Below are 23,161 nucleotides of genomic sequence, written 5' to 3' on the forward strand. Positions count from 1 at the left end.
ATATACGACTTTACATATTGCCATCAGTTTCAATGGCATCGTATGTAAACACAGAACATTTCATTCTTTCTTACTTAAACCTTGTGACAGTTACACCTAAAAAACTTCTTTCACTTTCACTGTCACACTAGAATTGGTATTCAAGCGCTGCATGTAATAGGTAAAAATGTCCACAAGGGTTTCTGTAAGTCTGCCTGTGTGTTAGTGAGAGCACACAGTATATGAATCAGTGCGTGTTGTGTCCCAGTACTTTTTCCCCTGAAATACAGGCCCCTGAGTGCACTGTGAGATTTTCACCACTAGAGGGAGGTATATAATCAGTTATGAAGATGTAGCGAATCGAAAACACAACTTTAAATATCAGTAATATGCCAAAAGGTATCGGGCCTTTGTATGAAATGAATGAAAATAAATTGTTAAATGTCCTGTGATGTACTGATAAATTAATCTTCATAGATTCAAAACAATATTACTGAATGTGTCAATATTTTTAAAAGATACAGCATACACTACTTAGGCATAATCCACCAGTTCTTTATCGTATTTTGCTGTGAAACAGTCGAGCAGTAATTCAAAGTCAAATGCTCTCACGTTTGACTCGGCTATTTAGCTCTTACAAGTTTAAGTAAACTGAGAGCTTTGTTTTTTTTTTTTGTTTTTTTCTCAGGAACGCCCCGATCACAATCACACGGCTACTCACAATGATGATAGGGGAGGGGCAGGTGATGCCTTTCAGATTTATCTTGCAGGCTAAATCAGGCAGAATGAAACTGACGACCTTACAGCCACACCCGCCCCATGTTGCGTTGAGTAAGCCTGCTTATACTTTAAAATAAGAGTTTTCCATAAAGGCTTAAACTTCAACACTTGTAATAATTCACCCATGATGCTGTAAAAATATAATTATTAAATAGATAAATAAAATAATCAAAACATTCAGATTTTAGGAACTACTGCTATTCTTTATGCATACTGTATATTGGCTTTTGTGGCCAATACCATACAGCTGTTAAGTTGTAGCATCAGTAGGCTATGCACGTTACAGCTCCCTGCAGTAATGCAGTGATGACATGTAAACCATAAAAGTATTTCATCTAAAAAATGTGTTTTGTCTTTTTTTTTTATCTGGCTGTTGTGAGTCATTCACAGAACCAGTGACTGCATTACACCCACTCAGTTACTTATGTGTACACATACATTCAAACGTTTAAGGCAGATCTACAGCTCTTGTGGACCATAGAAGCCACTTTACATTATATTTTCACCACTCAAGCTCTTCTGTTACATCAGGAGCTAGACACCTGTAACCTTTCCTTTTGTACTCAGCAAAGCAAGCAGTAGATAGATAGATAGATAGATAGATAGATAGATAGATAGATAGATAGATAGATAGATAGATAGATCATGCTGTGTTCTGAATGTTAACTTAGTCCATGACTTCTGCCAGTAGTAGAAAAGTGTTGAACATCTATGTTGTTTATAGAATTACGATATTTTGGAGAGTTTTGAAGGCAGCATCACATCGTGCAGGGCACAATGACAGGTTGTGTGATGCGCATGCGTTCCGTTAGACGAGAGAAATCGTGGCTCTGTTAGCATGTAGAGCTAGCAGACTGGTTGGGGAACACGGTGTAAAGGAAGGCGTCCTGCGCACTGTAGGCAGAAAGATATCGGCGACTTCAAATATCCCCAGCTAATCCATGAGCTAAGCATTATCCCTCCATGCTGTCCGGCAAAGAAAGATAACAGTAATAACCCTGCACTGCCACCTCAATTAGCCACCGTACAAGATAGATAACGGGAACTGCGTTTTGCGTTAAGAGTTTTCCTTTCGTTTTTCTGGTTTGAACAGTAATTACATAGTTGCAACCTCGACTAACGTTACTTCTTGTGAGAATGAGGCTGCCGAGTAACAGACAATGTACGATGGAGGCAGATGGAAAGAAGATGGACCAAGCTCCTCCATTCAGAAACCCTTTTGTGCACGTCTTGAAATTCACCCCTCTGGAAAAGGCAAAGGTAAATTCATGTTTGCAGGCAAATGATTTACTCTTGTAAAGATGCGTTCAATTTGTTGTTTCAGTGGTTAGTAGAACATAAACGCCTCAATGCGACAACAGTGGAGAGGTTGTCACCATCACTTAACTTGGCATTTTTTTCCTGATTCCATGCAGTCAGCTGAGCTAGTGTCAGCTAGCCAGCTAACATTGGCTAACAGGGTTACATACATCCTTTATCCCTTCTCGCTTCTTACTTTGTATGGTTTTTTTTTAGCTGCAGCGACGGCATAGCTTTCATATACGAGTATATAAAACATGAAAAGCAATCTTTCTCGCACAGGAATCCGCTAACAATCCACTTAAGTCGAATCTAACTATTGGAGCATGGCTGCCTTTCCAGGATGGGCCTAGCTTGTTGCTCTTTTACTGTTGTCACAGCTATTACAAACGAACATGTTGTTTGTTAGCTTTTACCCATATTCTTGGAACAGTTAAATTAAATATGACCTTTTTCCAGACTCCTTTGCATTTTTTTTTTTAATTTGCTTTGTTAGTCATTTACAGTGCGTCTCACTCAGTCAGGAGCCAACACGTGTGGCTGTGGATGGTGGAGAATGGGATGCAGAACTGACTGTCATGTTAATTGTTAGCTCAGTTGTTAAAGTGCACTCGTTATAGCCAGTCCTGTCGACTGAATAAGTATTAGAATTTTGCAGCATTGAGTGCCCTCAGTATTCAGCAGGGCCAACCGTCATTGCTGTTGATAATCAGATTTAGAGCTTTCAAGCCTCTGTGGAAAAGGTGTTAACTTGCAGGCTACTTAAAGCTTCCAGCCACTGGGTTTTATATTTGTAAGATTAGTTGTCCAAAATCTATGAAAATGCATCATTGGGTTACAGCTTGCAGAGGCATTGCAAAAGAGCTATTTAAAAGGATTTTTATCTGTTTGATATCACTCGCAACAGCTAAAATTATCTTTTGTGAAAAAGAAAAAAAAAATGTGGCTTTATGTACAGATGAAGGAAACCTCCATTTGTCACATATATGAGGTGAGCACTGGATTGTCTTGTTCTTTCAAACTAGGACTGCTTTTAAATTTGGAGGCACATATGATCTCCCTGAACAGCGTGAATAGTAGGGGAAGTGTATAAGTGTCTGCACCCTGAGCCATTTCTTAGTACATTGAGTAAAGAAATCCTGGTTCACTGAAATATACATTTGTACAGCGACAGGGGTGCAGATTAGATTTGAGGGACATTTTTTATTTTGTTTCCATGTGCTTAAGAAGTAGTACATTCATGCTTGAAAAAAATTACCAAGAAACAAGAAAGTATAATGAAAAATGTCAGCGTACCTTCTAAAATTCCTTGAATAAGTGCACAGTTGGTGGGCTATTATCATCCACAACTCTCAGATTAACAAGTAAATAAATAAATATGTTTAAATCTGGGGGGGCATTTTGCCTTCTCTCTGAAAAATATCCAAATTTGAAAGTGGTAGTTAATTGATAGCTAGCAGCAGATATCTTGTATTACGGTATTTCCTGTAAGTATGAAATAGAAAAGCACATTAGTTTCTCCTGCATTAACTACCAAAATGGTCACCATAAAGATTAATACGTAGGTGGTATACTGTATTAGTAAAAAGTGTGGAATTGAGACACAGCTGCTAGGCATTTTCGGGAACAGATTTCAGTCTAATGGGAGAGCATCAGTATGAATGGCACTACTCTTGTTTAGCTCGTAAAAGTATATTTTGTTACAAGTAAGAATACTGACTGCACATTTCTTTCCATCTGCCAGTTTTGACAGAGACTGGAGGGGGAATAAAACATATAGCGTCAGGTGGACAAAAACCAAAGAAGTTGAAAGTTTTGATGCTTTCTCTGATGAATCCAATGTTGATATTAATTAACATTGGCTTTATAATATTTAAATGCAGGTTTAAAATGTCAGAGAGGCTAATTCCTGGTGCAAAAATGAATTTATTTGTGTCTGAGAACGACATCAGTTGTGCTGGTATTTCTTTTGCATCCACAGCCACATGAGAAAGATGCAATCTGAACTGAACCCAACTCTTGAGATTAGGACGACCTAGCAAGTGACTAGCCGGCAGACAGGTGATTCCGCACAATCTATGTGTGAGTTCAAAGTGATTGCATAATCTGCCCCACGTCTGCTGTAACAAGTGTGGTGTGACAGACTTGAAAAGACATGTGATAACTCAGAATTGTTTCACCAGTGTAACAATTACTGAAATGAAACCACAAATGTATGCATAGATGTTCTGTGTGTGTGTGTTGCAATCGTTAGCCAGAATTATAATTTTCTGCTGTGTTAGTTAGGCTATTCTTGTCGTTAGACCATAAAATGACATGACTGCTTGTTGTTACTGTGAGCTTAAGGCCAAGAAACCGAGGCTGTATATGAATTAAAAACTATCCTGTCTTTATCATGCCAAATGGAATTTTTGCTCACAGTGCAGTAGACTATACAGATTAGTGGAACAGGAGATCTTTCACTTCTGCTTTCACATTAAGTTTGTTTTTTGTGACGTTTGAGGTCCAGGAAAGGCGGATAATGTGAGTATGTCTGACTAGTGGCCACATTAGTCAGTTGCCCCAAATCTTCCAGGAACTTTGGAGACTTGAATGTCGGCATTAGTAAGATACACTGTAATTCAGCAGCCTTAACGTTAAGTCCATGTAAAGATTCCCTAACAGTTTTGTGCCTTGATGATGAATTGATCTAACTTAATGTTTTTTACCACTGATTTAGGTGCATCAGCAAACATTCCAGTCCTAATCACACCATAAACTCTAAAAGTTGGTTTGGTTTCAGATCTGAAGCTACTGATGTTTAAGTTAATTTAGTTCCCAGCAGAGCTTTTACAAGCCTAATTTACATTCCTTGTGTGATTTTACTGGGGCACCCCACAAAGACCTAAATCTGTTTTGATCCTGCCAAAGCAGCAATGAGTCAATAGCTTAGTCCCACAACACATAGATTGGTATTGCTGTGGATTGGTAGCAGAACTGAGCAAATTATGTATTCATCACAAGAGTAGTCATATATATATATTCATCAGACAGAATTTAAGGTACTGTTTACTCAGATTAAGTCCCAGAGTTGTAAAGGTTCATTAATGCATGGCATAGTGTCAGTAACCAGGTTACAGTTCTACTTTTCTTTGAGACCTGAAAGTGTGGTTAAAGCAAAAGCTAAATGGTCTTCTACTTTGCTGTAGTATTTTGCTCATTCATTTCCTCATCCTAGTGAGCAAATCTGTCACAGCACAAGACTTAAATACATATCATGACAATGCTTATCAAGATAATGCACTAATAATTCTTGACATATTCATTTTTTTTCCTATGCCCCATTACCACACAATACAGCCCTAGTTGTACCAATGAATCTTAGAAACTGAGAGCTTCCTACTCTAAACACAACTCTAAAACAAAACTGTTCAGACATGTAAGAGTGAAGCATTTTAAGAACAGGAAGTTCAAACATGTCTCTGCGAATGCTAAAATGGTTAGAGTTCAAGCTCTCTGTCATTTTTAATTTATTTGCATTTTCCTGTTCAGTGTGGATTTAGTCAAGAAAAGTCAATGAAACCAGATAGGAAGTGTAGTTTGTAACCATTACGCTGTCAAAAGAAAAACAGAAAGCACAGTGAATTCACTCTAATTCCTAAATAACTTCTCTGTGTTTGTAACATTACCTTTCTTTTAATTCTAAGTGACATTAATGCATTCTCATGTTTTGTGTTCAAATGAATTTTTAAACAAATGCATTATACAGTGGCTCTAAAGTATGCCTGGTAAGGCCCCATTTATTGTGAAAAGTACCAGTACTAACTCTATTGTTTGTTCCTTTGTGTACATAACTATATACTTCATATTTATATAAAAAAGAGAACTTTGTGTTGAGAATATATATAATTAATTCATGACTCTTAAGAGGATCGTGGTAAAGTAACCAGTATGGAGACCTATGAAAATGGGCAGAAACCAGCGTTGTGTTTCTGTGCCATTACAGTTATAGGATTAGCGTGTATTGTAGAGCTTTTATGTATAGTGAATCAAAAGAAAATGAATCCACTAACTATTTTGATAATCATTTCAGTCATTTTTTGAGCCAAAATGTCAAACATTTTCTGCCCCCTGCTTTTTAAATGTAAGAATGTAAGTTTGCTGCTTTTCTTTGTAATTTTTGTTTGCAAACGAAGAGTCTTTGGTTTATGACGGTTGGTCAGACCAAAGAAGCAATTTGTAGATGTTTTGAGTTCTGGGAAACTGTAATGAGCATTTATTTTCACATTTTCTTGCCTTTTATTGACTAAATATTTAATGGCAGCCGAGATATATGGTCGTTCTGGTGACTCCCTCACCACAAACTTAAAAACGTCTGTAATGAAGATTATGCTGTTAGAATGCAGACATTTCTGAGAGAGAAGGTATGTTTTGGGCAAAGAAAAAAATTATAAAACTAGTGATTGTAAGACTTAGAACTGTTTAACTCCTTTTCAAAATGCGTTTGCAGCTTGTTGGTCAGGAATTTTGCAAGAAAGCTTTAAATTAATTGATTTTTAATTGACGATACTATCAGACAAAGATAGTATTGGTTAAGTACCAGATAAGATCAGTGCAGATAGACTTCATGCTCCCCAGTAGTGGTTGCTATCAAGACAAATATTTTCACAAGATAAATGCTGCTATCAGGGGGTCATAATAAGCTGTAAAGTAAACAGTCACCACTGAACTCAAACACTGAAGAGCCAAAGCCTTCAACAATGAAAAACATATGGTGTATATTACTTTCTCATGATTATGTTAGTTAAGTATATACACACACATACATATATATACAGATATAGATATACATACAGATATATATATATATCCGGTGTTCAGATGTCATGCTGCAGGCCTGCAGCTCTCCTTGTGGTGTAGGAAAGGTACATAAGAGAAAAACCCCTTTCTCTGCATCATGACATGTTTGAAATTAAACTACATATGCTTTTGTTTGTTTGTTTGTTTCTTTAAACCAGTTGCCAGTATAGTTCATAGCTTTTCGTATGACAAAGTGTTCACCATTTTCTGATGTCTGTTGTTATGCTTTTTTAAAGTCATGTTCTGACATCTTTGCTTCAGACAAAAAGTGTCATAGCAGTATATTTAAAACATTTTGATCGGCTTCACATTTAAGATTTCACAATAAATGCGTTGGTAATGAAAGAATTGTTGTTGTCAACTGCTCAATACTGCATACAACAAAGTCAAACTAGGACTGTAATTGGGTCCAAGATGACAAAACACAAGTAATGTTGGATCTGTTTCATTAACCCTTTTCCTTTTTTCTTCGATCTTACAGATTGCATTAATGACAGTCACACTGTTCCCCATACGTCTGCTCATAGCTGCATTCATGATGCTGCTGGCTTGGCCTTTTGCCTTCCTGGCCTCAGTAGGGCGCTCAGAGACCACCGTTGAGCCCCAGTGCCTCTGGAGGAGGTAGGTGCTTTGCTGTGCTTGTGTGTGTTTTTGGTTGTTCAAATGTGAAATTTTTATTTCAGAACCATAATTCTTCATAATTGCCTTGCAAAGTCTAGTGTAGCAACTACAGAATGCTGTGGAATCAACAACCCTACCTCCTTTCAGTCAAAAAATAGTGCTTCATGTGAAGGTTTTCCAACTTCAAACAGTAAAACTATGTTGTAGGATTTTTGTGCAATGGTTTTCTAACTGTTAAGTTTATTAGTATATTAATTGTAACAACCTGTTTTGCAGTGATTTTGCAACTATGACAAGGGAGATGAAAGATTGAACATATCTTACATTTCCTGTTTTAGGTTAAAAAAAAAAAGCACAATGACAATGTGATGTGGTTTTAACCTTTTAACCTTACTATATTCTGAGTCATTCTTGAGGTTTGTTAGTGCAATTGTTTAAACCTCTGTCTGAGTCTTGTGCTCTGCACACTCTGATAGTCTACCCAAATAACTCCCACAGTTCCCTGTTGTTGAACACTTGTCTGAAGCAAAAAATTAGAAATAAAACCTAAAAGGTTAATGAACAAGCAGATGAATTATGTCCTGTTTTATAGGAGAATTGGGTATAGATGATACTATCTCTCTTCCCCCCCACCCATGCATGCACGCATATTGTTTCCAGACTGGTGGACATAATTCTGAAGATCATCATGCGAGTCATGTGGTTTGCGGGAGGTTTCCATTGGATGACTGTGAAAGGGCGAAGGGCACTGCCTACAGAAGCACCCATCCTCACACTGGCACCCCACTCTTCCTACTTTGATGCCATCCCAGTCACAATGACTATGGCCTCGATTGTCATGAAGGCCGAGAGCAAGGATATACCTCTCTGGGGCAGTAAGTAACAAACAAGAATATATTGCTATTTCTGACTATGACACACAGAGAGAGAGAGAGACAGAGAACAACTGATCTAAGATTTCTAATGTGAAAATAATGATCTGATTCCACAAGCCAGCATTACAGAATCTGTTTGATCAAACGACAGAATTTCTGTGCCTAGGCAGATCAACCAAACTTGTTCAGTATGGGCCTTGTGATGTGAGACAGCCACTTCGTAAATGTCAGTACAGAACAGTCTCTATCATTTGGTGCCCTATCAGTGAAGAGAGGGGATTGCCTTATCTATTTTGGCAGATTTTTTATTGATTTATTTTTTACCTGAGCCTGGGCCAGTTTTCTCAGTGGTGGTATACTAGGAAATGTGTAAACACACTCACAAATTGCTCATGTCTTGCTGTAGTGGAAGCAGTAGTTTTTTATTTTTGTCCAAAAATAAAACCTTCAGTCTGTCAGCACTGACTCACCAAGTTCTGTATCAAGTTAATTATGTAGTGCATTCAGATTTTTCTGTTTTAGTTCTGCAATGTTGTGACATCCTGTTGATGTTGCCAAACTCATAAAACTATATGTAATAGAGAACACACACAACATTGTTGATCTTGCAGAATATCATCAAAATATTGTGAATGCATATGTAACCAGTGAAAATAACTCCCAACATTCTTAAAATATTGGCCCATCAGCCTCAATTTTGAACCTGAACCAAAAATGTCAGTATGTTAGGAAGGTGGAGGACATGGGGACTGAAATCCCACTTAAACTTCACAGTCTCTGTATAATATACATACCGTATATGGTCGCATCTCTGACTGAGTTTCTATCAGTCGGTTTATTAATGTCAAAGAAAATGGTATAGCAATTGAAATCATCCACCCGCCATTGTTGTTGATAAACTGTTTTATGAAGACTTGATGGCGAGTTTATCAATTGTTGCACTGTTACTGCTGCCAGTGATGAATCCCTGCAAGCACCAGGACCATTTAAATAGCTTTCTGGAGCTATTGTCTGTACACCACCCAAGGCTACATGCAAAGGTCAAGTAGGCAGTTACGGTCACTACACACGCTAGTATAACAGCAGATCCTATTAACTGGCTTGCATGTTACGTTGCCTTTCTAGTTGCCAGTTAAGGCATTTGTTCTACCCTTGGCAACAGGACATACAGTAAAAGGTCTAGTTGTGTGTTATTTTAGTCCCCTTTTTTCCTCCTCCTGCTCTGCCTACCAAGTCATTAATTAGCAACTTTTTTACATCCAGACTGGATGGTGCCTGCCAAGATACTGTAGCCTTTGCACATTTGCTCATTGGCATATTTTCCTTATTGTCAATCAAAGGAGCATAAACAGTCCTTGTACACTAGGATGTCCTGAAAATGTTTCAGCAGTTATCCATTAATATGTATGGGCCTTGCCATGCTGTAGGAGCCAGGCAGTGCCTGGCCAAGCAAGTAGAATCCAGAATAAGAATTAAGACCCGATCAGCCACAGTGACGTATGTAGAGTGTCCATCAGGGTACTAGCTAGTGCCCTAATCCCTTCCTGTCTGAAGCAACTTACAGTTGGAATCATTTTTTTCTTCAAATGGTCTCACTGTCCTTAACTTCTTGTGTCTTTCTTTTTGACTGCCAGTCTTAGGGCTGCCAGAAACTTTAACTTTTAGTATTTGATTGTACTGATAACGATGGGATGAACTGGAAAATGCCTCCAGCATCTGCAAAAGCTCTGCAAATCTAACCTAAAATACTTAAAGCCTGTCTTTGTTTGATCTGTTCCTTTTCATTTCCTGGGAATTTTTGCCTTTGTAGTTTTGCTATGCTTAACCGGCCTCAAATGCTAGAAACAGAGCAATGTTTCAGTACAGCCACATTTTTCCACTCTTCACCACTGTGCAGCTCTGTTGTGATGTGATTATGACTGAAGTGCTTTGTTTAAGGACATCATTAGAGCAGTGATTGATGTAAAGAGGAGCTTTGCTGTCTTCATCAACTGGCATTTCTCAGCAGGGACAATGAAGTGACGCTCAAATGAGGACCATAATTTCATAATTTATTGATTGAGGCAGTATTACCAATAATAATAAATAAAAAAGAAGAGTTATTCAATTCCTCTTTGATTTTTTTTTTTTTTCTGTGCTTTATTCTAGCTTTGATCAAGTATATCAGGCCAGTGTTTGTATCACGGTCAGACCAGGACTCCAGGAAAAAGACTGTAGAGGAGATCAAGCGCAGAGCCCACTCTGGAGGGGAGTGGCCTCAGGTAAATGGATGGATGTTATTGCGGTGTAAAGTCTGTGGGTGTAAAAACTACAAATGTACTGTATTCATCTATACAAAACATCCTTAAGGTTACAACTGTAACCCCAGTTCTCTGATGGCATGAATGAGGTATGGTGCAAATGCTTGAGAACTGGATATCCCTGAAAATGACAAAGCTACAGACAAATTTAAATTTACATTTTTGTCATAAAGTTCAGCGTTGCAGGAAATGTCAATGAACTACAAATTTCACTTAGCAATACCATACAATCTAATGCACATTGACACTTTGTATTATTTTCAGCTGCTGTGTTTTTGTTTTGTTTTTGTGTAATGTGAATCATTCTTTCTTCCCTACAGATTATGATTTTTCCAGAGGGAACATGCACCAATAGATCCTGCTTAATCACCTTTAAGCCAGGTAAAGCTTTATCTATCATAATTTTTCTTCTCTTTCAAATTTCCTTTCTTTTACTTCCTTTGGAGCCATGCTGCCACTTGCTTACTCACAAATCTAGCTTGAGATGTGGTGGTGTGTGTGGTCTTAATTGATGAGGAGTTAGAACTTAAATTGTCGTTGGGATAGATTTAACCTGACTGTGAAACAAACATCTCTGATATACAAATAGATATGAAATAGAATTGTGCGGCTGTGTCCTTGGCTGAAGACTTCATTTGGCAGTTGTTTAAATCAATAGGTGCATTTATATTTCTGAATTTCTGAAACGTTTTTAGCGGATAGTAAAATTTCATTATCTTGTGTAGTTTTTCAAATATGAAATTAATATTTCAATTTGTATGCTCTCAACTCAGTCTCTTGTTTATGTAGATATGTCAAATTAAAATACATAACCAGTGTGTTCTTTACTCTTGCAGGGGCTTTCATCCCAGCTGTACCGGTGCAGCCTGTAGTGATTCGTTACCCTAATAAACTGGTAAGATTGTTTATGAATATATTAGTAACACAGCTTAAGAGCACAATTATATGTAGAAAAACCACAATCATGTTTTTCTATCAATTTTTTTTATTTTCATTTATCAAAAGTAGCTTATTATACAAACTGAAGCTTTAACAGTAGTACAAGAGGTGCATGCGCATTATTAAGTCAAAGCTTTGGCAGTGAAAGGAGGAATGCGATACTAAAATGTTAGTACTCTGTCTCAGGTCTAGGTGGCAATTTTATGGGCTTCATTGGGTGTGTCTATATGTATACTAAGCATGTCCTGTACTGTAGCCTGCTTGGCATTTCACCAGAGCCTCACTCAGTGGGTAGGTAAAGAGCTTGCCGGTCACATGGTGAGAAGAAAGATATTGCATATATATATATAGTATTCATGAAGGAGAAAATGTTCTGGTTAATGCAGAAACATTCGGCAAACTCAGCAGAATCCCAGGCCGTAGTGTGACAACCTCCTGAAAGTCAACACTAAATATCATGTTTGTATAGTAGAATTTTGAAAGGTTTTAGGGTGGGGTTATAATTTATACTGAGACAGATCTATATCATACGATGTGTTGTCTGACCTTATTGGAAATCAAGTGTTTGTTGCTATACTTGGCAGTAGCAGATAGTCATGGAGTATTTTTGTTGAGTGTTGTTTAAATCAGAAAAGTGTGTGTGTGTGTTGGGGGGTGATAACTATATTCGTTTAAGCAACAATTCACAAAACTGATTTTACTGAAGGAAGATTATCAGAGGTTTTAATGTTTGGGTGTTTTTAACACCAAAATTCTGCACAGTGTGCATAATGTTAGAAACAATGTTCTGAGCCTGTGGTTTTCTGTATGCAGGGAATGGTGCAATAAATGGTTTTAGTACCTGTGGCATAGTGATGAAAACTGGCAGTTGCTGAGTGACTTATAATGATGGGTCAGGATTTTTTTAATACCTGCACTCACCCAATTGACAGCGAATGTGCACTGACTGACCTGTAAAAGTGTGCAATAATTAACCAACCAAACCCGTCATGCAGCTTTATGTGTTATATTAGCACAACTGTCAGCACTGAGGACTGAGCAAAGGACAGAGACAAGGTGCAGGGTTCTCTGGTGGGAGCAGTGGGGTCTTTCTTTTTTCACACAAGCAGTGCAGATTAAGGGTTTCTATTTTCTGCTTCCCGTATGCGGTTATTAGATTGAAAATGATATGTGGATAATCATAATGATGTAATACCACTGTATTTATATCTTGGTCATTATCAAAGCAAGTTACACGTAGAATAGTAGAGCTGGCTGTAGCAATGCCAACAGTTCGGTGATACAGCCATCACACTCTGCTCACAAAGCCTGTATGTCCTGGTTGAAAAATGAACAGGCTTTTGAATAGCAGCAGCAATAGCATAGCAACAAGTGAACCCTCATTAAACACATACTCTGACTCACTCTGTGACTCACAAACATACATTGTTTGTTTGAGAAACAGAGAAAGTGACAGAGAAGTTGGAAGGTGGACTGTTGCACGCAAATTTTCTGTAAATCACTCACAATCGGAAGTTGCACTTGAACTGGCTCCTTGGTGCTTTTGAGACGAGTGCCTGCTGAAAGTGCAGCAGTCTGCAAATATCTTGTGGGTCTGTATTCTGTTTAAAGACTTTGTAGGTGGCTTGAGAAGGGCAACTATGTAGATACAACATGCTGTGAGCATACAGGACCCATGTGGCAATTTTGAGTAACTGTCATATTGTTTTATTTATGAATCAATCATTTACATCTGTAAATAATTTGTGAGTCAAATTTACATCCTGTTGTGGTTCAAAAACAGCTCATTGCAATAATTGTATGAAGGCAAAGCTTTTCTTTATGTTTGTCCCTGATTTTCTGAGTAGAATGATCAACTCGTGACTCAGGAGACACCTGCCAGGACAAAGAGACTGATTCAGCTGAAACTGTTTAAGTTTGGTTATGAGAAGAATTCAGTGAAGTGCACAGAGCAACTTTCTGATGCCCTGACTTGGAATCTGGATGATCAAGACATGACTCAGAAGGCACATCCGAGACACTGCTCAGGCTTGTCAGCGAGGCTGTACAAAACCAGATTTAACTGAGGAGTTCATGCTTAAATGTTCTGCCATATTTGAGATCACTTGCAGAAATCACTATTGTTAAATCCGCTTTGCTTCCTATATTCACATTGTTTTTGCAATGACCTGAATTCAGAGCCATCCATTGAAGCAGGAATACAGTTTTTTTGTTAAGTTTAAATGATTAAGAATAACAGAAGCAATTGTCTGTTTAGATATCCCGGGTACTTGGCCTGTCAGTTTTAATGTCCACATTTAAAATAACATGCAGATTTCAGTACCATTAGGAATGTTCCAAAACTGGCAACAAAATTTTACAGAAGATGTCTGTGTATTACAAATTGCCTTTTAAACTAGTGTTTTTGAATACCCAGTCTAAGTGCAGGGCAGAGGAACTGATTTCACAGCAGTGTGATTTTTAGTGCTTAAATAAGCATAGCACAAGCTATTTAGTTCAAGGACAGATTCAGGCAAGAAGTTGCACCAATTGCACCCTGTAAATATTTCAATACTTTGTTTTGTTTTTTTTTCTTTTCTCTTCCAGTCTCTCTAATATTTTGTCCTCTTACAGGACACAATCACATGGACGTGGCAAGGGCCTGGAGCGTAAGTTAAAATTTCTTTATTTTGTATATATGTTGAGCTTGACTTTCTACATGCTGTTAAGAAACATTCAGAAACTTTTTGACTTCAACTATACTGACTAACATGCGTAATGAATATAAATTGATGGGTTTCTGTCAAGTTTGTGGAAAAAGTGCATGTGTGTATGTATGTTCTCAGTGTTAACTCATTTGTTCCATGGACATGGATCCCAATCATGACTCATTGTGTCCATATTAGTTTATAGTTGTTGATGATGTCCCGTCATTATCCAGGTTTGAAATCTTGTGGCTGACGCTCTGCCAGCTGCACAATGAGTTTGTGATTGAGGTAAGTGTGCCTGTATACTGCATCCCCTCTGTACCCGTGATGGTCACTGCACTTACAGTATTCCAATTTATTAAATCAAATGTTTGCTGCCTTTTATTAAAAATGCACATACACTTGTAGAAAACGTGCATATAAAAACATTTCTTGTGATGTGTGAAATTTGGCTAATTAAACATTTTGGTTCTCCCTGCAGTTCCTTCCAATCTACACACCCTCAGAGGAGGAGAAAAGGAACCCAGCTCTTTTTGCTATCAATGTGAGGCGTGTCATGGCAAAGTGAGTTCAAATGTTTTGCCCATATGTCCCTTTGAGTGCACAAAAAGTAACATTGACTTATTCATTATTTTGCTTGCTATTAACTTACGAACAACGAATGCAACATACATTGCCTTTGTTTTGTCTGCCTCAGCAATTAAGGGTGCACATAGAACTCATCACTTACATAGACTATTCAGTATCCTTTGACATTAAGCAACAAGTAAGGGGATAGCTGTGTTTGCTGATCAAAGTCAGATCTTATTATTTGGCCATGGTTTTCCACAAGTCCACTACTATATGCCCCTTGAACTTTAAGAAACATTTACTTTTTTTTATGTTTCTCTACATGAGTATTAATCATGTGTAAGAACATAAATGTCACCCCCACTTTGAGGTTGACACCTGAACCGTTATTCAAATTGTGTACCACATGGTGTTGCTATGCTATACAGTGCTCAGTTACACAGGCTATACTTAGTACCCATGTTCTCATGCACTCCCACACTTTGTGCTACACTTCACCACTTAAAGACTGGGATGGGAAACTTAAGATCTGCAGATAGACAAAACAAACTGTACACATTGTTCTCAACATCGAAGTGACTGGATTGGCTCCAACATTTGCCTTATAAGCTTCAAGCAAAGTTTGTATTGATTTATTCATACTGTTGTCCTGTCTCTCCTGTGCTTCGCTAAGAGCCTTGGGGGTACCCATCACAGACTATTCATTTGAAGACTGCCAGCTGGCCATGGCAGAAGGCCAGCTGAGACTGCCAGTCGACACCTGTCTGCTGGAGTATGCCAAGCTCGTCAGGAGACTTGGGTGAGTCACTCAAACCTTCCAATTCAGTGTTTTATTACAGAAAACCAAGGAGGGGGCAGAAGGGTGAGACAGAGGGGAAAATGCTCACCAAATACCACAGGGACTGGGATTCGGTTTCTGGCAGTAGCACCTTCGGCATGGTGCATTCCGTGAAACACAACTGGTCGTGTTCAGGGCAGTTGTGTTCTTGTTGTTGGACTGCACAGGAGTGGATCTGGAGTGTGATAGTGTGATCTCCATGCACAGCACTGTTTCTTGGTGAAACTCCTCCTTGGCAGGTGAAAAGAAGCAACTGGCAACATCTTGTATATTGAAGGAGGCACATGACTGTGTACTCCCTCCCACTGTTGGCGGTGACAAGGATCACTGAGAGTGAACTTTCAGCACTGTCTATATCACTTTAATTCTTTTTACTTAAGCTTTTCTACTTTTTATTGTTGACTCTATGGCCAAATTTGATTAACAATCAAGTCTGTCCCCCTTGCTGTCTCAGGCTGAAACCCAAGAACACTGAGAAGGTTCTGCAGGAGTATGGGAACAGAGCCAGGAAGCTTGAGGGGCAGAAGCTGGACTTGGACGACTTTGCTCAGTTCCTCGATGTGCCAGTTTCAGACATGCTGCGAGACATGTTTGCTCTGTTTGATGAGGTAAAGACCATGGAGATTTTTCACTTGCAACCAGCTCCACAGTCCTCCTCGATGGCCGTTACTAGATAATTTAGATCGTCTCTTGCTTCATGATGGTTTACCTTATGTCATACTTCCATTCAGTGCAAATATCAAACTGTAAAACATTAATATCGCTGCAGTGGTGTGGTCTGTGTGTAATTAGCAATATGTGCTTCAGTTTACCTTCATCGTGAATAAACTCCATGGAGTCAGTTGACAAAGTCCTTCTATAAAAATGTCCTCACGACCAGAAACAACATTGAATACCAGATGCTTTTTTGGGGGATTTTAAACTCATCACAACACCTTGTTTTTCATTCAGTACATTTACACCATAGTACCCAAACAAACAATAAAGGTGTCATTGCACCACTGTCTTCATGATCTAAAAAGAACATCACCTGCAGCTACTTGTGTGAAATAAATAAGTAGCCTAGCTCACATCCTCTGTCTTTATCTTTCAACATTTTGTTTTCTCTTGTTTTTTCCCAGCATGAAGATAACTGCATGGATATCAGAGAATACGTGATAGCCTTATCTGTCGTATGCAGACCTGCCAAAACTCTGGAAACGATGAAATTGGCCTTCAAGGTATGTTCTGTTTTATCTAAGCGCCAGACAGAAAAGACTTTTCTGTGCTTGCTTAGGATCAGCTTGACATTTGCTGTGTTAAAATGCCATTCCCTGTAGGTTGTCTTGTTTTTTTGGCTTGCAGGATAATGAAGTAGTTCTTCTATCTGTATTGCATAGCATAGTGACACATTTTTTACACTGTTCACACAAACCGTTTCCCCACGTCCATGCTCCGATCTGCATTTCCTAGCATCCATAGGTTATCATTGCAACCAATCTGTCTTTCTGGTTAGATGAAGACCAAAAGTTTAAATCTTCGTCAAGTTTTCACTTGAACAGCTTTCCATAATCCTTAAAATTGAGCAAGTTCTGTGGCCTTTGGACTCACGTCACCCGTTGAGTTAAGATTTATGGTACCAACACTTTCCTGTTGTATCTTCTACAGATGTTCGAAGCAGAGGAGGACGGTGCCATCACAGAAATGGAGTTGTCAGTTATCCTGAAGACGGCTTTAGGAGTGACTCACCTCAGTGTGTCACATTTGTTTGCTGTCATCGACGCTGAAGACACAGGGAAGATCACATTCGGTAAGACGCTAAATAAAATAGTCCAGCCCTGGTCACTGGTTGGCCTACTTATTTCTTAATCAAATTTTTGTTTTGAACTTTGTTTTATCATCAAAATAGTAGTCCTCTTTCCTGGCCTTTCTCACCCTCCCATGAGGAGCAGTAGACTCAACAACCAGTCCACTTCAGTTTGGACTGCAGTCAGTCTCTGGGCATTTTTTGATGTTGTCTTTGTCTCTGGCGCCCTCCTGTGGTCTTTCCACAGACAAGTTCAGAAGCTTTGTGGAGCATCATCCAGACTTTGCTGAGGATTATCTGTACACAGAAAATGCAGGCCTCCACAGCTGTCCCTGCCACCATCACCACCAAACAAATCCCAGCTCATCTTCCCTGAACCTGCAAGGCACTGCCACCAACAAAACGGCAAACGGTATCTGCCCCGACTTCAGCCCTAATGACCACGGCACAATAGATGGACACCTCAAGAAACACAACTAAAAGGGTTTTAAAATGTAGTTGGAGAAAACTGACACCTCTCCTGGTGAGAGGGTGTTGAGTGTGGGGGGGTGGAGGGTAGTTAGATACTTGTTCGACTAGTAAGGGACTATGTTTCAGTAACCACATCCACAAAAATGCAGAAGTTTACCTTATCTTTTTTTATTAGGACTTACTGAGGTTATTTTTAGCCTAGCAGTAGTTTATTTTGTTATGAATTCTTATTTTTTTCTTTTCATAGCAAGGATCGTCAAAATGCCAAACATTGGCTGTTTCAGATATAATACTTGAAGGGCAAGCACTTATAAAAATTCCTGGGGCAAATGTTTTTATTTTCTTTTTTTTCCTTTTTCCCTTCTACATAGTGCTGTTTGTGCATGTTTCTAACATGAGGGAAGAAAGGAAAAACACAAGCCCGGGACAATGAAGTTGAATTTTTAGTGAAATCAGTGTTCAGTTCGTTTTTTATTTGTAATATTTATCTCTTTCCTCTCTTTAATGGTAGCTGCCTTTTTAACTGAAAATGCAGAATGCATGGGCTCATATTACTTTGAGCAGCATTGAGGGTTTTTTCATCTATAAAAGGAAGACCTGAGGGTACTGGTGACAATTGTTTGACTACTTGAGTTACAGTAGCCATATTTGAGGTGAACTCGGGTCTTTGTGAGTTGATGGTCGTATTTGCTATGAGCCTGTTATATATACAATGACATATTTGATTTAGCTCAGGGTTCAGTGAGAAAAATGAAAAATTTAACTTGTATGATGTCATCATTTTTGACGCTTGCTGGATTATGCGCATGTCTTCATTTTCCTAAGACATCAGTACTCTTCAGCCCAGTCGTTCCTCATTCATAACTTCACCAACGGCATTTCTTTCAGGTTGGCAAATTCAAGTGTCTTTTTTTTTTATTGTTGAAATTACACAACATGGACCAAAAAATACATCAGGTCCCCTGTCATGTTTCTAATGTCATTTTCAGTCAATGTTGTAATGGCTGTAAGAGGCTGGGATTCACAGTGTGTGGCTATTCAAAGCATACTCAGTTAGGCTTCTTTTTTGGGCATTTTAGGGGCAAGGTCAAACTACTCCCCTTTCTTCCTTACACTGCTACATTTTTAATCATTCCTACCCTTTTTATGACTTTTCCAACATGTGTTGAAGGATGTAGTAATTAATCACTGTTCTCTTTAGTCATCTGCAAATTTGACATTTATGCTTCACTGTTAGTGCTTGTCATGAGATCCAAGCACCCTTGCATCAGATCTCATTTGGGGGACCAGGCTTGAATTGGAAAAAATCCTTCTGTCTTAATATATGCCTTGTTTTTACGTTTTTGCTAATGATGATCTAATTGGCACAAAATTTGTTTCCATTTGTCATTGAATGTGATATAATTACTTCTTGGCACCTTGAAGTGCAGCCAACGGCCATGAAATGCATTTATAATCACTGGCTGAATGGACCTATGCATTCCAACTTGGAGTAAAATGAAGGAATGTTCAAGATTACTAATTATTATATCAAGTAGTGAATCTGTTCATTTGTATTTAGTGACCTTTAAATGATGGATTTTTAAGACACAGTATTCTTGAATTAAAATCAAAGAACAGAGTGCTGAATAAATTACAAAATAACTTATCTAAAATTACAATCACCTTTTTAGATGCGTTGACAAAAAATTCCAGCGCAGTGATGTTTATTTCATTTGTTTGTCCATTAATTGGGTGTATTTCATCTTCTTTCTTTCTAGAAGCACACAAAATAACATGATACTTAAAGAAAAACAAAAACAAGAAAAAAAACACACCCATAAAATGAAAGATAGATTATGCTGCAATGTCTTTCAAAATGTGCAGTGCATCATGTCATTTTACAGGATGACCAGCTGTCAAAGGGAATACCTCTGAAATGTGTTAGTATCTGTTTGTAGCCAGTCATACTTGGGATCTGTGCGTTCACGGTTTGATTCTGTTGACTTTTTATTTAGAGATATCACACAAGGATTAACAATTTTTTTTAAATGCCATGTTTATCGAGTTGGTGAACATTCCTAACACATTGAAGACAAGCATACTGTACATGTATCTCCCATTATGGCTTTCAGTGAAGCAATATTTCACATCTAAGCCTTTTCAAAATATATGCTTTTGCGGAGTTCTGATATGTATTTTGAATATTCCAAATGCAGGACATTTTGTGAATTTTTGATATACGTATATGAATGATTTTTATTTTCACTGCCATGACAAAGATCTGTGATCTTCTCCGCAGATTGTATTGATGGTTAAAAATGAGCCACATTTTTTTCCCTTTTGTATGATACTGCAATTGTTTTGTGCTGTATTCCTCCTACACAGTTTAAAGTTTTATTGTTATATTATTGTTATTATCGCTGAGTTGACTGCTTAGAAACAAAATGCAGATTTCTTATGGAAACCAATAGCCTTGAATCTATAGAACTTTTATGATTAAAAAAAAAAAGAGAATGTATAGACAATCTTGTCACAATCAGAAGAAACTCAAAGCGCTGATCCCCAGTGGACATTTTCCGAAGAAATAATGGTTTTCAAATGTACACTTTTTATCACATTTAAACGCTCTCGCTATTGACTTTTTTTACTTTTTAGGCGTGCAAGTGTACATGAAGTGTTTTTGTGTCAGGCCTTGAGGTGTTGTCTGCCACCACATGACGGGCCGCATTGCACAAACACTCCCGACTGTACACACACATTAACTAACATTATATGTTAAATCACAATCTTCTAGTATTTCCTCCTTACTACTTTTTAAATTATATAAGTATTTGTGCTTGCACTTTAGATTATTTCCTTTATTTTTTTAAAAAATATATCACATCGGTGTAAGGCCGGTTTAGGATTGCTGTATCTGCAATACTGTATCTTAAGTTTGTACAATACAGTAATTTGGGTCAATTTTATTCAGTAAAAACTTTATGTTCACATATTTGCTATAGTAATGAGAGGAACACAGAGGAAATTAGGGATTACACAATAAATGGAGGTCTCCCATGCCCTACATTTGTTTTTGTACTGTAAGAACAAGTTTGGTTAGTTTAAACCCACATTTTTAGACTTAGTTTTCTGCTTTGTCTCAGGATTGTGGAAATTTTGTAGCTTGAAATGACTTTGTAAAACTAGTAGGACTTGGCAACAGTCCATGGATTTGAATGACGAAAAACTGTTTGCATTGTGGAATGAATGAGTATTAATTGTACCCCTAAGTGATGTGATTTTACAACAAGTAGTTAATTATACGATTCACTCTATATTTATGAGGGAAACCACACTGCTTTTGAGGATAGTTAGGGAATCTGATTGAGAATTACAACTGAAACAAAGAATTGATATTCAGAACTTGACCCCAAATGAAATGTGTTGAGCACGGTAACCTCTGTGCTCAGTTTGGTTTATTTATTTTAAATAGAAATTCCATTTGAACATCTGAAGGATGATATTTTCACCAAGTCAATTTTAGATATTTATATATTCCATATTCACATTTAGAACTATTTCTGATTGGGGATGTATTAAATTACTGGGTCCATTTCTTTTTTTTTTTTTTTTCTTACAATTTTTTTTCTCTTCCATTTATCCCAAATACCTCAGCAGAGGTCATTTTTCTACTTACTGTCAATATGAGAAAATTTAAACTTGCAAGAGATAAACTTGTATTTATGCTAATGCTGCCTGCTTACCACAGTTTGTCCAGCAGTGAGCCTAAGACGAAAGACTTGTGTACTCTGATAGAGCGATAGTGTCTTTCTGATGGCTTACTGTCTGCAGACCAAGAAACTGAACAGTTTTCTCTGTAGCTTTACTTCCTGTCTTTTTCTATACTCAACAGGTTTTATTTTATTAATGCATTTTGATGATGAAGAGTCATTACTGCAAGCTACTTTGAATTTGTCTGTTCAGGACTGCTATGATATAACTTGTTAATGTGACTCTTGAATTGAATTAAAAAAAATTATTAACACAGTGTTGTGTTACTGTCACATCAAAATAATTGTCAAGTTATGTCAATTTATGTTTAATTTAGTAAGTGATAGCTTGTGTGTGTGTGTGTGTTTGGTAACATATCTAGAGCTAGAATGTGTTGTATGAGATTTTTACCGAAACACTGCAAGAAAATGATTGATGAATGAATCGGTTATTCTCTATAGCATAATCAAAGTGTAATGTGTTGTACTTGATGTAGACAACTGTACAATTTAAAGCACACACAGTGTACTCAACGTAAGCATGCACAGTAGGCAAATTCCCCTGGTTACCTGGTGCATAAATGTCTCCCTCTTGAGGTAAAATGGGGGCCATGCAGTCTTGAGTGTCAATGTGTCAGCTATACTGTATTGAAATTCACCAAATTTGTCTGTTGCACATACCATAATTTCTATTTCAGGAGATGACTGGTTCAAGTCCCTGCAGCAGGAATCGCTAACCCCTATGTTAGTAGACATGACTGTCGGTAGTTTGTTATATGATGATGTGAATGCAAATATGTAAATTGAGTTACAATCAATGTGTCCTTCATTAGGTCGTCTTTGCTTTTTATATCCCATGGTACTCAGAGGATAAATCCGTTCTTGCTTAGATACATACTTTGGGATCCCCTCACTGTTTTGGAGTGACCAATGGGACAAAGTTTTTCACTTATCCTGAGAAATATCACAAAGTGTACTGCATAGAGTTTGACAAAATTTTGCACATTTTCTGACGTTTTCCGGCAGTATGTACGAAAAGCTTTGAACATCACCGGAGTTATGCTCTAGTGTCTCAGTGAGTATTTCTATTTCTGTTTTATTTTTTTGTTTTGTTTTGTTTTGTTTTTTTTTTTGGTTTTGTTTGTTTTGGTTGTTTTTTTTTGTTTTGTTTTTTTGGTTTTGTGAAATCACCTGATGAGTTTGCTGTGAAATTAGGTGCAAACATTCCCCTCTGGTTGAATTGTAGTATATTTGATCCTGTAACAACTTCTCTAGCATCATTATTAGGAAATTTTAACATGCTATCACCAAACTTAAATGGTGAACTTAATGAACAACCTGCTTCAGTATGTTAGCATTATCATTGGTTCTGTGTTGCCAGCTAGCATTAGCATTTAGCTTGGAGCACTGCTGCGTGCAGCTGTAGCTTCTTAGTCATTGCGATGC

General features: G+C 37.8%; 1 protein-coding gene across 1 annotated transcript; it reads left to right on the forward strand.

Annotated features, from left to right (window-relative positions):
- The first annotated feature begins 1,551 nt into the window (after positions 1–1,551).
- LOC124064910 (lysophosphatidylcholine acyltransferase 1) lies at positions 1,552–21,992 on the forward strand. Its single transcript, XM_046399773.1, has 14 exons — positions 1,552–2,019; positions 7,379–7,518; positions 8,179–8,393; positions 10,542–10,654; positions 11,014–11,074; positions 11,530–11,588; positions 14,246–14,280; positions 14,553–14,607; positions 14,801–14,883; positions 15,563–15,688; positions 16,182–16,335; positions 16,849–16,947; positions 17,375–17,516; positions 17,761–21,992. The coding sequence occupies exons 1-14, from the start codon at positions 1,897–1,899 to the stop codon at positions 17,991–17,993; spliced, it is 1,638 nt and encodes a 545-aa protein (XP_046255729.1). The 5' UTR covers positions 1,552–1,896; the 3' UTR covers positions 17,994–21,992.
- Positions 21,993–23,161: the final 1,169 nt, after the last annotated feature.

Source organism: Scatophagus argus, chromosome 9, assembly GCF_020382885.2.
Source record: "Scatophagus argus isolate fScaArg1 chromosome 9, fScaArg1.pri, whole genome shotgun sequence".
NCBI classification, from domain to species: domain Eukaryota; kingdom Metazoa; phylum Chordata; class Actinopteri; family Scatophagidae; genus Scatophagus; species Scatophagus argus.